Source organism: Apteryx rowi, unplaced genomic scaffold, assembly GCF_003343035.1.
Source record: "Apteryx rowi isolate R43461 unplaced genomic scaffold, aptRow1 scaffold_718, whole genome shotgun sequence".
Lineage (NCBI taxonomy): Eukaryota > Metazoa > Chordata > Aves > Apterygiformes > Apterygidae > Apteryx > Apteryx rowi.
The window spans coordinates 167,002-178,426 of record NW_020451003.1 but is presented as its reverse complement, the minus strand read 5'-3'; the positions used below and the strand labels follow the sequence as shown (position 1 = coordinate 178,426).

Genomic DNA, 11,425 nt, shown 5'->3' with positions numbered 1-11,425 from the left:
GGGCGGTGCTCGGCCGGGCACGGAGCCCCCGGGGCGGGGAGCGGCGGCGGGAGCTGGGATCGAGACCGGGGCTGGGGCTGGGACCGGGATCGAGAACGGAGCCGGGACTGGGATCGGGATCGGGACCGGTACTGGGATCTGGATTGGGACCGGGATCGGGACCGGGGCTAGGGCTAGGGCTAGGACCAGGATCGGGATCGGGACTGGAACCGGGACCAGTGCCGGGGCTGGAATCGGGACCGAGACCAGGATCGGGACCGGGACCGGGGCCGCGCTCCGCCCGGGCAGACGGCGGGCACCGGGCGGCAGCGCAGCAGCCGGGTCCAGCCAGCAACAAATGACCGCTGCGGCGGGCAGCGGCTGCCCCGGGACTGCCCGTGCCCCCGGTGCCCACCCGCAGCCTCCTCGCTGGGGGACACCCGCAAAGCTGCCGTGGGTCTCCACTCCAAGCGGGCATTTGCACTGGCAAGTCACCGGGAACGGAGCGGAGAGGCGCTGGCGGAGAAACCAGGGTGGGCACAGTGTCACCCTCGCCGTGGCGGGGCCCAACACAGCAGTCGGGGCTAAAAACTTGGGCGCGTAGCGAGCCGGGACGAGGCCGTTGGCGGCTGCCTGGCCTGCGCTCGGTGTCGCCCCGGGGAGTGCGCAGCCCTGAAGTTTGCAAAAAAATAAATCACATTCAGCCTTTGGAGGAGTCTGGAAAGGATACAGAAACGAGGCAATTAATTGCAGGCAAAGTTTATATAACATCCTCTGGGTGCGTTTAGCAAGCTTAGTATTTTCTGGTTTTTTTTCCTGGTCCTGAAAGCTGGAGAGATGCAACTTTATGTGGGATTAGGAAGTGAGCCGGGGATGTTACTGCTGGCGTGGTTCACCACAATACCGCCTCCTGGGCTTTTAAATATCTCCAGCTCGACTCCAAGGCAGCCGGCAACGTCTTTCTTTGCCTTCGTCCGTAGGCGCCGAGCTGCCGCCCCGCCTGGGACCCCTGTGCCATGATCGCATCCCGCGAGACCTGGGAGCCGGGACCCTCCGCGAGCGCCGCGTGGCGGAGAAGGGACCTCCGCGCGGAGGGTGAGTGCGGCGGGGCGGCTCGTCCCCTCCCCGCGGGCTCAGCCTCCCTTGCACCCGCCCTTTCCCGCACTGGGCCAAGGAGAACCAGCAAGCCCGCATTTTTCGCATTTCTTTCCAGTTGTTGGAGCTGAGGTGCCGAGAAACGCATTCGGGAGCCGGCACATAGGTAACCGGGGGCCGAGCACCCAGGGGTGCCTCTGTCTCGCTCCCGGGCCGGCTGCAGCAAAGCACTAGCTAGCCCCCGTTTTGGGGGAGCAACCTGGGCAGAAAGGTTAAAATTTAACGTGCAAGGAAGAAAGCGGAGCGATGCGCATGGCAGGCGGCCCACGCGGCGGCCCTTGCTCCTCCTTCGCCCCGGCTCCTCGGGAGGGTTTGCTATCGCGCCGCGGCGCGCGGGCCGCGTAGGTGAGTCCGGCTGAGCGCTTGCATTCGCCGCCGCCGCCGCGTTTCACAGGCGAGCGGCAAGCTGCCTGTCGAAACCTGCCGCTGCCTGCTTGGGAGGCGGCAGCCGTTGCTGCCTCCGTCTCTGCCCGGCGCTTCCCGGCGCCAGGGTCACCGGCGGCGGCAGCAGGGCGGGAACGACTGTGCAAAGCTGGATTTTGGAAAAAAGGTCAGGTTGCAAACGCCCGGGCCGTTTGGGCTCTTTGGCTGCTGGCTTTGACGTTTGCATTCCTGAGCGCCGGCAGCAGCTTATCTGCGGGCTGCTTCCTCCCCGGCGCTGGGAGGCCGCTCCGGCTAGCAGCGAGCGCGGACGTGCCTTCGCAAGGCGGTACGACTGGTCGGCATCAAAGAGGCCGAAAACAGGGTTTCTTCGCTGCTTCCTCGCTGCCCGCCGGCCCGGGCGCATTCCTTTCTCCATAGGCGGCCGGGGACGAGGCCGGAGGAGGTGTCCGCTGCGGTTTCCCTCCGCCCGGGGCCTCCGCGGGGGGAGAGGGAGGTGCCGAAACGGCCCGCGCTCGGCTCGCGCGCCAGGCTGCCGGCGCGCCGCTCCGACGCTGCGTTTTCCCAGCGCCTGCGAAACGTCGTTACGGCTAATGACGGGCCGGGAAGGGGAGGCGCGGAGCGATGGGCCGGCTCGCTCGGCGAGGTGAAGGGGGCCGAGCGCCGCTCGTGCCGCCCCCCGCTGCCGCGCGCGGGGCCGTCGGGGGGTTTTGCTCGACGGTGCGCGGGAAGCAGTCCGGTTTTGGCACCCTGGCGGGTCCGGGCCACCGGCAGCGGGAACCTCCGACGGAAACCGGCTGCTTGATGAGGCTTTGATGCGGGGCCGGGCGAGCCAGGTCGGGCAGCTTTTCGGCGATGGGATGGTGGGAAGCGGAGTCGCGCGAGGGGACGGGGTTGCCGCGATTTGAGTTCCCCTGCCTGGCCGTTGCCAACCGGCCTTACCCCGAAGGCTTCATTCCTCCGATTGACATTGCCAGCGTTTTTAATAACGCTGAATCCTTTTCTGGCGCTCGTTTTCTCAAAGACGCGCACATCGCCGGGGGCATGTGCAATGAGTTGGCAGGGCTCAGCCGCCTTGGCTCAGCAGCTGCAGCCCGGCTGGGTTTCCCGCCGCGCTCCTCTCCGTGGCGGCACCGGAGGGGGGATATCCATGGCCGAGGCCGTATTCGGGGCGCACAGACTCGTGCAGCCGGGCGAGAGCCGCGCCGGGCTCGGCGATGGGTTTGCCGAGCGCGGCTGGTTCGACGGCCGCGTCCCGCCCGGGCGCTCGTCCGCGGCCGGTTTGTGCAGCGGCGCTTTTCGCTCTGTCGCAGGCTGCGGGCAGGATTCCCTCGCCGCCGCGAGCGAGGAGGACGCCTCCGCCCCGCTTCCCGCGTCGCCTGCTCTGGGCCAGCCTAAAATCCTCCGCGTGAGCTGGCCGGAGGCTGCGAGTCCGCGCGGTCTCTGCCTGACCCTCCAGGTAAGAAACGCTCGATGCAGCGGAGGTAGAGCTGGGGGACCAAAACCGCGCCGCTCTCTCCACCGATACCCGGCGGGGGGCTGGTTGCAAGCGTCGCCGCCCCGAGGACGGAGCTCGGGGAGTCGGGATACGCTCGGGGTGCAGGGAAGGACGCCCCGCATCCTTGCTGAGCCGTTTAAAAGGCGGTTTAGAAGATCTCCGCTCCCAGTGCGGGGCTGCGGGACCGGAGGCAGCACGGGGACGAGCCCTCCGGAGCTCGGCTCCTCCGGGGCGTCTCGCCGCTCCGGTGTCTTTTCGGGGAGCTGCCGGCCGCCCTCCCCGTGAGCGGCTCTCCCCTCTCTCGAGGGTTCAGCTAATCACCTAGGTTTCAGCGCTGTGGGGGGTTTTTTTTTGGAGCTTTTCCTCTCTAACAGCGCGATTCCCGCTGCGCTCCGCTCCGACCCTCGCGTGTCTCGGTGGAGGGGGATGCGACGGAGGAAACCACGCGCTGGCTCCCCAGCGAGTTTTAAGGGCGTCCAAATTGCGGGGGATCGGACCACGGGGCCGTTTTGCTATGGCTCTGCTTGACCCGCGTTGTCGGAGGAATTGGGAGCAGGGAGGAGATCGGAAAGCGGCGCTGCCTCGAACGCGGGGCTGCCGATGGGGGCAGGTTGCGGCAGGGGCCAGCGTCAGGACACCCGGCTGCTGTTTACGTTGCTGCCACCAGTTCATCTGGGGCTTGGGGCAAACCGTTTCGGTTCTGCTCCTTTGAAAGGAAGGAAAACACCTCGTTATCTCCCACTCGCCTTGAATAAGCCTTAATGAATTCCCGGCAGCAAAAGCCTTCTGGAATTTCAAATGAAAGCCACCTTAGAAATGCAACTTCTCCAGTCTTGGCTGCTCTCTGGGGCTTGTGCTGCCTCCTCCTTCCAAATTGCATTCGGAAACATTTGGCCTGTAACGAGTATTCGCCGCTCGCTCTCCCTCTGCCAGCGCGAGACCTGTTGCTTTGACATTGCTCGCTGACGGAACGGTGCCACGTGCTCCTAGATGAGATATAAATAAGAAAAGGAACTTTTGACCGGGGTAGGGAGGAATTACGCAGCCTTGGCTAATGAGCCGTTTGGAAAGCGTGCCGCCAGCGCTTTTCTGCCGTAGAAAAAATAGATTTTTTTTTTCCCCGCAAGCCGGTGAGCATAGAATTACAGAATAGATGCAGGTGGTTTTGACCTTCCCTGTATTCCTCTCCCTCCTTCTCGGCTTCTCTGAGTCGGAGATGATGCTCCATCGGATCGGGTGCCTCTGACTGGTGCTTTGTGGCATTAAATGATCCCTGGAGAGCGAGCTGGAAATCAGCTCGCCGTATGACCTGCCGGTGCAGAGCACTGGGTGGGGGGGACAGCGTTTGGCTGTCCCACGGAGGCTGGCACAACGTGCCAAAGAAGTCCAAAGTGCCAGGCGGCACGAGGACTTCGCCCTCACCCCTGTGTGCAATCCGAGGGCTTTCTTTAGGGCGGGATGGATAGAGAGGACGCAGACAAAAGCAAAGTGATCAAGGTGAGGGAAAATGAGTTTATCTTGACGAAAATACTCCGGAGGGTGGAGATACGGGACCGTCCAGCAATATTTTGCAGGGTCTAAGCAACCGGCAAAGAGAGGATCTGTAAGATTTTTTTAAAGCCAAACATCATTGAAGCTTCCTGACGCTAAAATCTCCTAGAGCAAGGTGCAATGGTCCTCGGAGAGTCGCGGAGACCCGACGCCTGGGTCATTTGAAGCAAAGTGGGACGAACACCCTGAAACGTAGAGGGAGGAGTAATTCTGTCCTGGGCTCGATCTGAGGCAGAGGAGCTCGATGATTTAATGCTTCCTTCTTGACTCCGATGTGCTCCGTCTGCTTTAATTCTGGCTACGCTCTTTTTCCTTCCCCTTTCTCACCAGTCTCGGTCCGACCCTCCTGACGGCGATCCCAAAATCACCCGGCGCGTGAGCCCGAGGTCACCGCCCGGCACCGTGACCGAGCGCTTTGCATTTTTTTTCCTTTCCTTATATTAAAAGTCTCGCTTCTTCCGTCCTCTGCCACCTCCCCCCCGCTTCGCTCCTTCCGAAAACGGGACGCCGGCAGCCCGTACGGAGCGCGGGGCCGGGCGCCAGCAGCGGCGGGGAGCCCGGCGGGTCTTAGGCGAACCGGCGGCGATACCCAAGCGCAGTTTCGGTGCCGGGGCTGGGGGTCACACTGGCGGCGGCAGCACCACGCAGTGTCCCTTGTCCCGGCCGCAGGCCTTGCAGGAGGCGGCGCGCGAGGGGCGGCCGCCGCGGGAAGAAGCCCGCCGCCGGACCCCGCCGCGGGACACGCCGGCAGCCCCCACCATGAGCGTTGAGAAAGCAGGTAACGGCGGCGGGGGGAGGCCGGGAAGGGGTTTGCACGGTCGTTTTGCAGCGCGTTTCCCGTCGCGGGGCGGCCCCTGGCCCTTTGGCACCCGGGAGAAACCGGGGCGCTCAGAAAAGCTGATGCACGAAAATATTGCCGCGTGGTCCCGTGCTTGCACCCGGGAGCGAGAGCAGAGCTCTGCCTAGATCCCGGCACTTGTCTGATGTTTTTGCCCTCTCCGCTGGCTCCTTCGCTCCTTTAAACGCAGGGCGACCAAGCCTGCTTCGCACGGGCACGTTTTAACCCAGAAGGCCCAGCTGTTTGTGGCTTGTGCCCAACGAAGTCCCGCAGCCCAGGCAGCTCCTGGCGTTGCAAACGTTTTTATATAAAGCGGGTTCGCCTCGGCTATGGCAAATAGCCACGTGATTCCCAGCGTCACCTCTGGCCGCTCAGACCTCGGGACGGCGCCGCTCCCGCTGGCCGTGGATCGGATTCAGGGCAGGGGAAGGGGCCGCGGGCCGGCTGGGCTCCTGGCGGCGGGATCTGCAGGCGCCCAGTTGCTCTTCCCACCACCCTGGAGCCTCAGCCCCACGTTGGAAATGAGTCAGGACTGGCTCCTTTTTCTTGGGAACTACCGAGTAATTTAAGGATTAATTTTGTAGGCTCTGATGTATGTCCAGGTAGGCTTCTGTGAGCCCCAATGACTATCATGCACGCAGAAAACTATGTTTAAAATGATATTAGGCAGGTGATAAAGCCAAGCGCACAAAGATTAGGCGAGATTGCTGTTCGGGGTACCTATATAATTTTAATTTGGCTTCCATTATGTTTGTGTGTTATGATGCAGTCTTTAATAACATGATCACATACCATCTTTCCACAAGCACCTGCTCATTCAGAAGAAAGGATATTGAGCTGTGGGGATGAATCAGAGTGATGCAGCGAAGGCAGTTGTTATCGGAGTGAGGTGGCAGCGCCGTAGAAAACAGCATCTCGTCATGTAATTGGGCTGTGTCATAACATATAACGCGCAGCGGCCCGACCGGGGCTGCGCGGCCAACCTCCGCTCGGCCAACCCCATCTGCTGAGAGCTTGGCTTCCTAGCCGTGTTCTTAGATATCTTGGTGTGATGTTGCTTCCTACACTTTGAAAATGCGCAAAAAAAAAAAACCCCAGCAGATACTTTGCTCTATGGCATTAGATGCCCAGCATCTCTGCTGGCATCTGCAGATGTGCTGCGGCATCTGCTGAAGCTGCAAATGTTAGCCAGGTAGTTGTTGCCTCTAGAGCCCGTCCGGGGAAGGGAACGGGATGTGTTGCTAGCGTGCATTGAGCTGTTTTGAGGGTGGAGGACTGATACGGGATAAGGGCTGGTCCCCGATAGTCCCTCCCGAGCCATCGCATTTGGGCAAGTTAGATGCAACTGCAAAGAAGGCCTGTCATGGAGATACCTCCCATCCGAAACACAGGTTCAAACACCAGCCGTGCGAGGCTCTGAGCCAGCCCTCCCGCGGGCTTTGCAGCGTGGACCTGGCCAAGAGGCAAAGCTCCCGGGCTGAGCTGAGCCCTTCTTTCCCTTAGCAGCCCCAAAACCGTGGCGTATTGCCACTGTGGCTTCTCGGGCGTTGCACCTTGGTCTGCTCCAGCGGCCGCGGTCTGCGTCACGGTGCTTGGGATGTGGCTCCCCGCCTGTCATTTGTCTCCATAGCCTTTTCGGTCTAGAAGCGAGCTTGACATTATGTGTACGGACCGTTCTTTAACATGCTGATGAATCAGGATTTCCTCCACTGGCCCCTTGGATACCTCAACTTTGATTCTACACATGCTTAAACACATCTGTAGCACTGCATGTACGGGTGGTCAATAGTCCCCTGACACGCAGTACTTCTGCAGGGGTGGTAGATAGTCCCCCCAACGTGCAATCCTTCTGCAAGGGTGGTACAATCCTTCTGCAAGGGTGGTAGATAGTCCCCCAACATGCAATACTTTTGCAAGGGTGGTAGACAGTCCCTGGACAGGCAATCCTTCTGCAAGAGCAGTAGATGGTCCCCGGATGGGCAATCCTTCTGCAAGGGTGGTAGATCATCCCTGGACGGGCAGTATTCCTGCCAGTCTTGTTTCCTGCGATCCCCGTCACCACTGCAGCCTGTGTGGGGACTCTTCATTCAGCCCAACCCCCCACCTTGGTGCTGGGAGGCTGATGCCCCCCCTCCCCACGGAGACAGGCTTCCCCGACCTGCTCTGCCTTTGCTTTGAACGCTCTTCCCGTTGCAGGCGGGAGGCTTTACAGTGGGAAACGCGCCAGCCTGCCGGCAACGCGGCAGTTCCCGGTGATCCAGAAGATGGTCGAATCGATGGCTCACCTGCAGGAGGAGAAGCTGCGGCTGCAGCAGGAGCTGCTGGCTCTGCAGGAGAAACTCTCCGCCCGGGAAAACGAAGAAATCGCTGTGTCCGTCCAGCTGCAAGGCCAGGTATTGCACAGGCACGGGAAGGATGGGGCTGGGGAAAAAAAAGAGAGGCACAGTCAAGGTTTCCAAGCGTAAATTGTGGCTCAGCTTGAGTGCTGCATTTTGAATGTGCTTGCACGCAACGCCTGAGGCAACGCTGTTAGCAAGGGATGCATCTGAAAGGCGTTTAGGACCTGGACAAACAGCACGGAGCATCTGCTCTGCTGGCCTGCTGTAATCAGCTCGGATGTTTAGTAATGAGAGCAGGGATCCGGGAGCTAGAATACACGGAGCTCCTCTCGTGGCTGCCCGTCTGGCTTCAGCTGACCCAACGCTCGGCCCCAGCAGCGTCGTACCTTCCTTGCGATGGCTGTAATCGCCTAATTGACGTTGTCGTGACGCTCCGGCGACGCGGGCAAATACTCGCGGGCCCTTTGATGGGACATGGCCTGTAAGGACTGGGCATCGCAGGCTCGGGAGAGCCGGAAGCGGAGCTCTGGTGCGATTATCAGTCCTCCCCTGGCGCAAGGAAGCCCTACCAGGATAAGCCTGTAAAACCGACCGACCAAATTAATTTTAGCGACCTTTCGAAAGTCAGAAAGTAAAAAGTGAATGTTAAAGAAGAGCGTCGGGCGCTGAAGAAGGAGAAAGCGGCGAAGGGAGCGGATTGCGCCAAGTGGAGAATAGCAGATGTTCGAGCCGGTACAAAAACATCGCCTTGCTTTTGAGGACAAAAACCCCTTTTTCAGCCTCCCCGAGCTAAACCCCTAAACGTTTACTGTAGCAATAGAGACGTATCGCTCGGTGCGAGGACATTTTCCTTGCAGGGAGATTGAAATGCAGGCTGCTAATAAAAGGCTTTGCATGCGGATGCTGTCGGAGCTATTACAGTCAGGTTTTGCTTGTTCCGCGGGTGTCAAAAAGGTGGCTGTAATTGTCCTGGATTTGGTCGGTGTAGTCTGCATGACACAACCGGGAGCGCAGGCAGGATCCGGCCGGCTGCCGGAGCCAGTCGCCGGCGCGGCAGCTCGCTGGGAGGCTGGCGACTGCCCAGCGCGGGGACCGGCGACGAAACCCGAGGCGGCGCCGCAAGGGCTGGCGGCTGGCGGGGCCGCGCTTCGCACCCCATGGAGCCGCCGGAGAGTCCCCGTCGCCTCCGGGGAGCGGGATGCGGCCGGAGGTGCCCGACGAGGCGCAGGTAGGGCCGGGGCGGCTCCTCCTCGCCCTGGCACCGGGGAGCGGAGATGAGCCGTCCCTCTCCGGTGTGATTTGCTGCGGATGTTGGGCGTACTGCTGGCAAATGCCTTCGCAGCTCCCTTTTTTCTTTCCTTTTTTTTTGGGGTGTTAAACGAGTGGTTGTCTACGGGCTTCGCTTTTAAAGCGCGTACGGCGCGCTGGCGGGACGTGACAGCGGCTGGAAGCGTGCAAGGCGGGCTCCGAGGTGCACGTTGGCTCATGAGATCCTCGGCTTCCCTATAAAAACTCCTAACGCCGGTCTTTTTGCCGCTCCCCCCCCTCCAAACGCTATTTTAAACTCCAAGCTGACCTGCAGCCAGCAAGGCATGAGGCGCCGCAATATGAGCTATGTGCACGCTGATATTTTTATATATTCCAGCTTGCTGGGTTTGGAAACTGTTTTTTTTTTCCAAAGCAAGCCGGGAGGACAGGTTAGCCGGTGGCAGCGTGCTGCTTGCTTTCGCTCTCCCGGCTCGAGCGCGGGAGCAGCGTTCCAGACGGCGCTTCCGCAACGCTCGCCGAGGGAACGGCTTTGTTTTCGAGCCGGGCTCGTAGCCTTGAGAGCGCGAAACGTGCCTTGGAAAACCCGCGCCCGGGCCGCGTTCGCCGGCGCCGCGCGCCCTCCGCCCGCCGCTCTCGCAGCTCCGGGAAGGAGAAGCTTAATAAGCTCTCGTAATTAATTACAGCACGATGTGAGCGCGTTTGCATTTGTTATAAATCAGCAGTTCCTAAATTATGCTCCGCGGAGGCCTGCTTGTTTCCAAAAGGCCGGCTACGCAGACGGGGCAATAGCCTGCTCCCGGTTTCGGAGCGGGGGGGAGGATTTAGGAGCGTCGCGGCTTCTCGTGGGGTCCGCGCCGACTGTCTCTTCCCGCGCGTGCGCCGGGCTCGGGGAGGCCCCCGATTCCCGTGGCCGGAGCGGGGATTCGGGGGCAGCGGGGAGGACGCGCTCGGTGCGGGCAGGGGGTTTCGGGCCGAAGGAGCTGGGGACGAGGCCCCCGGCGAGGCGTCGAGCCCGCGGGCAGCCCCTGCGACGGGAAACCCGGCGGTTCCCGCGCTGCGGCTGTAGCAGGAGCTGCAGCAGTTAATTTGAATAACTGCAGTCAGCTTTTTCTCCGCAGCCTCTCTGCCTTCTGCAGCAGGGAGGGAAGGAGCAGAGATGCAAACCCAAGGCAGGCCATGCCGGAAAAAAAATAAATATACGGGATCGCTAGAATCCGCCTGGTTTTGAGCAGGCCTGGGCGGGCGGCGGGCAGGCATCCCGTGCGGAGCGGTGGCGTGGCGGGAGCATCCTCCCGCGACGCTTTGACTTCTCGAAGAGCTTCTGCTCACCCTTTTTCTTCCGAGGCGACTTTCCTAGAAAGAAAAAAAGCAGCAACAGAAGAGAAGGCGAAGTAAAGCTCTGTTGCAAGGGCAGGATGAGGCGCTTTGGGCTCTTCAAACGCAATTGTGGATAGGGCTCGGCTAGGTCTTTTTTTGTTTGTTTGTTTTTTTTCCTCCGGAGCAGATGTTACTTCTTTAATAATGGTTTCTGCTAGTACTCAAGGTGGACAAATTATCCCTGCGGTGTAAGGGAGAAGCCAGCCTTTCATTAACGCTCCTTTTAATCGGCTCGTGTGAATCAGGCTTTCACAGCATGGCAGAAAACGAAGGTGTAGCGAAGGTGCGATCCAGCGCTTTTGGAGGAGAAACCGCTCCGGGAGGGAACCAGCCGGGCAGAGAGAGGGCGAGCGGCAGCAACGGGAGCTAGGGCGAGGAATTGCCCGCGGTGCGGTTGGGTGCTGCGGGGAGGGAATAAATCGCCGCCGGGAACGATGCTCTGCTGCTCCGCCGTAACGAAACGGGACCGGTTCACGTTTTCCCATGGGGTCTTCTCCGTGGCGTGCGTCTCCTCGCCCCCTCGGGCCGCCCGGAGCCCGCCAGCTGACCCTGCCTGTGTTGCCAGGTGGCGAATTTGAAGGCGAATCTCCTGGATCAAGCCGAGGAAATCAGCAGGCTCCGCTCGGAGCTGGTGAGCGCTTTGAGGCTGTCGCGGTCTGGGCCGTTCGAGGCGGGAGCAGGGGGGTTTTAGCGGGACGGGGTGGCTTTGCAGCACCGGCGCCGGACCCGACCCGTTCCCGTTGGTCCTGCCGCCGTTTAACCCGGCCGAGGGAGGGGAACGGAGGCCTGTTGCTTTCCGCGGGAATTTCTTTCCTGTGCAGCCGGCATCCCTAGGGAAGGGGCCGCGGCGTGATTTTTCTTTTATTCCCCCCCTCCGTCCCGCGCGCTCGCAGGGCGGCACGGACTTGGAGAAGCACCGCGACCTGCTGGCGGCGGAGAACGAGCGCCTGCGGCAGGAGATGAAGGCCTGCGAGGGCGAGCTGCGGGCGCTGCGGCAGCAGCAGCAGCAGCAGCAGCAGGCGCCGTGCCTGGCCTGCG

The 11,425-nt window shown here is 61.3% G+C and overlaps 1 protein-coding gene across 1 annotated transcript in view; it reads left to right on the top strand.

Moving 5' to 3' along the window:
* Positions 1–995: 995 nt before the first annotated feature.
* Positions 996–11,425, top strand: part of KIFC3 (kinesin family member C3) — a 17,069-nt gene continuing 6,639 nt past the window's right edge. The window contains exons 1-6 of the mRNA XM_026087453.1: positions 996–1,074; positions 2,829–2,974; positions 5,234–5,342; positions 7,599–7,795; positions 10,953–11,018; positions 11,281–11,425. The exon at positions 11,281–11,425 is cut by the window's right edge and continues 6 nt beyond it. Of these exons, the coding sequence (XP_025943238.1) occupies positions 996–1,074; positions 2,829–2,974; positions 5,234–5,342; positions 7,599–7,795; positions 10,953–11,018; positions 11,281–11,425 (742 nt within the window). The remainder of the gene's footprint in view (positions 1,075–2,828; positions 2,975–5,233; positions 5,343–7,598; positions 7,796–10,952; positions 11,019–11,280) is intronic.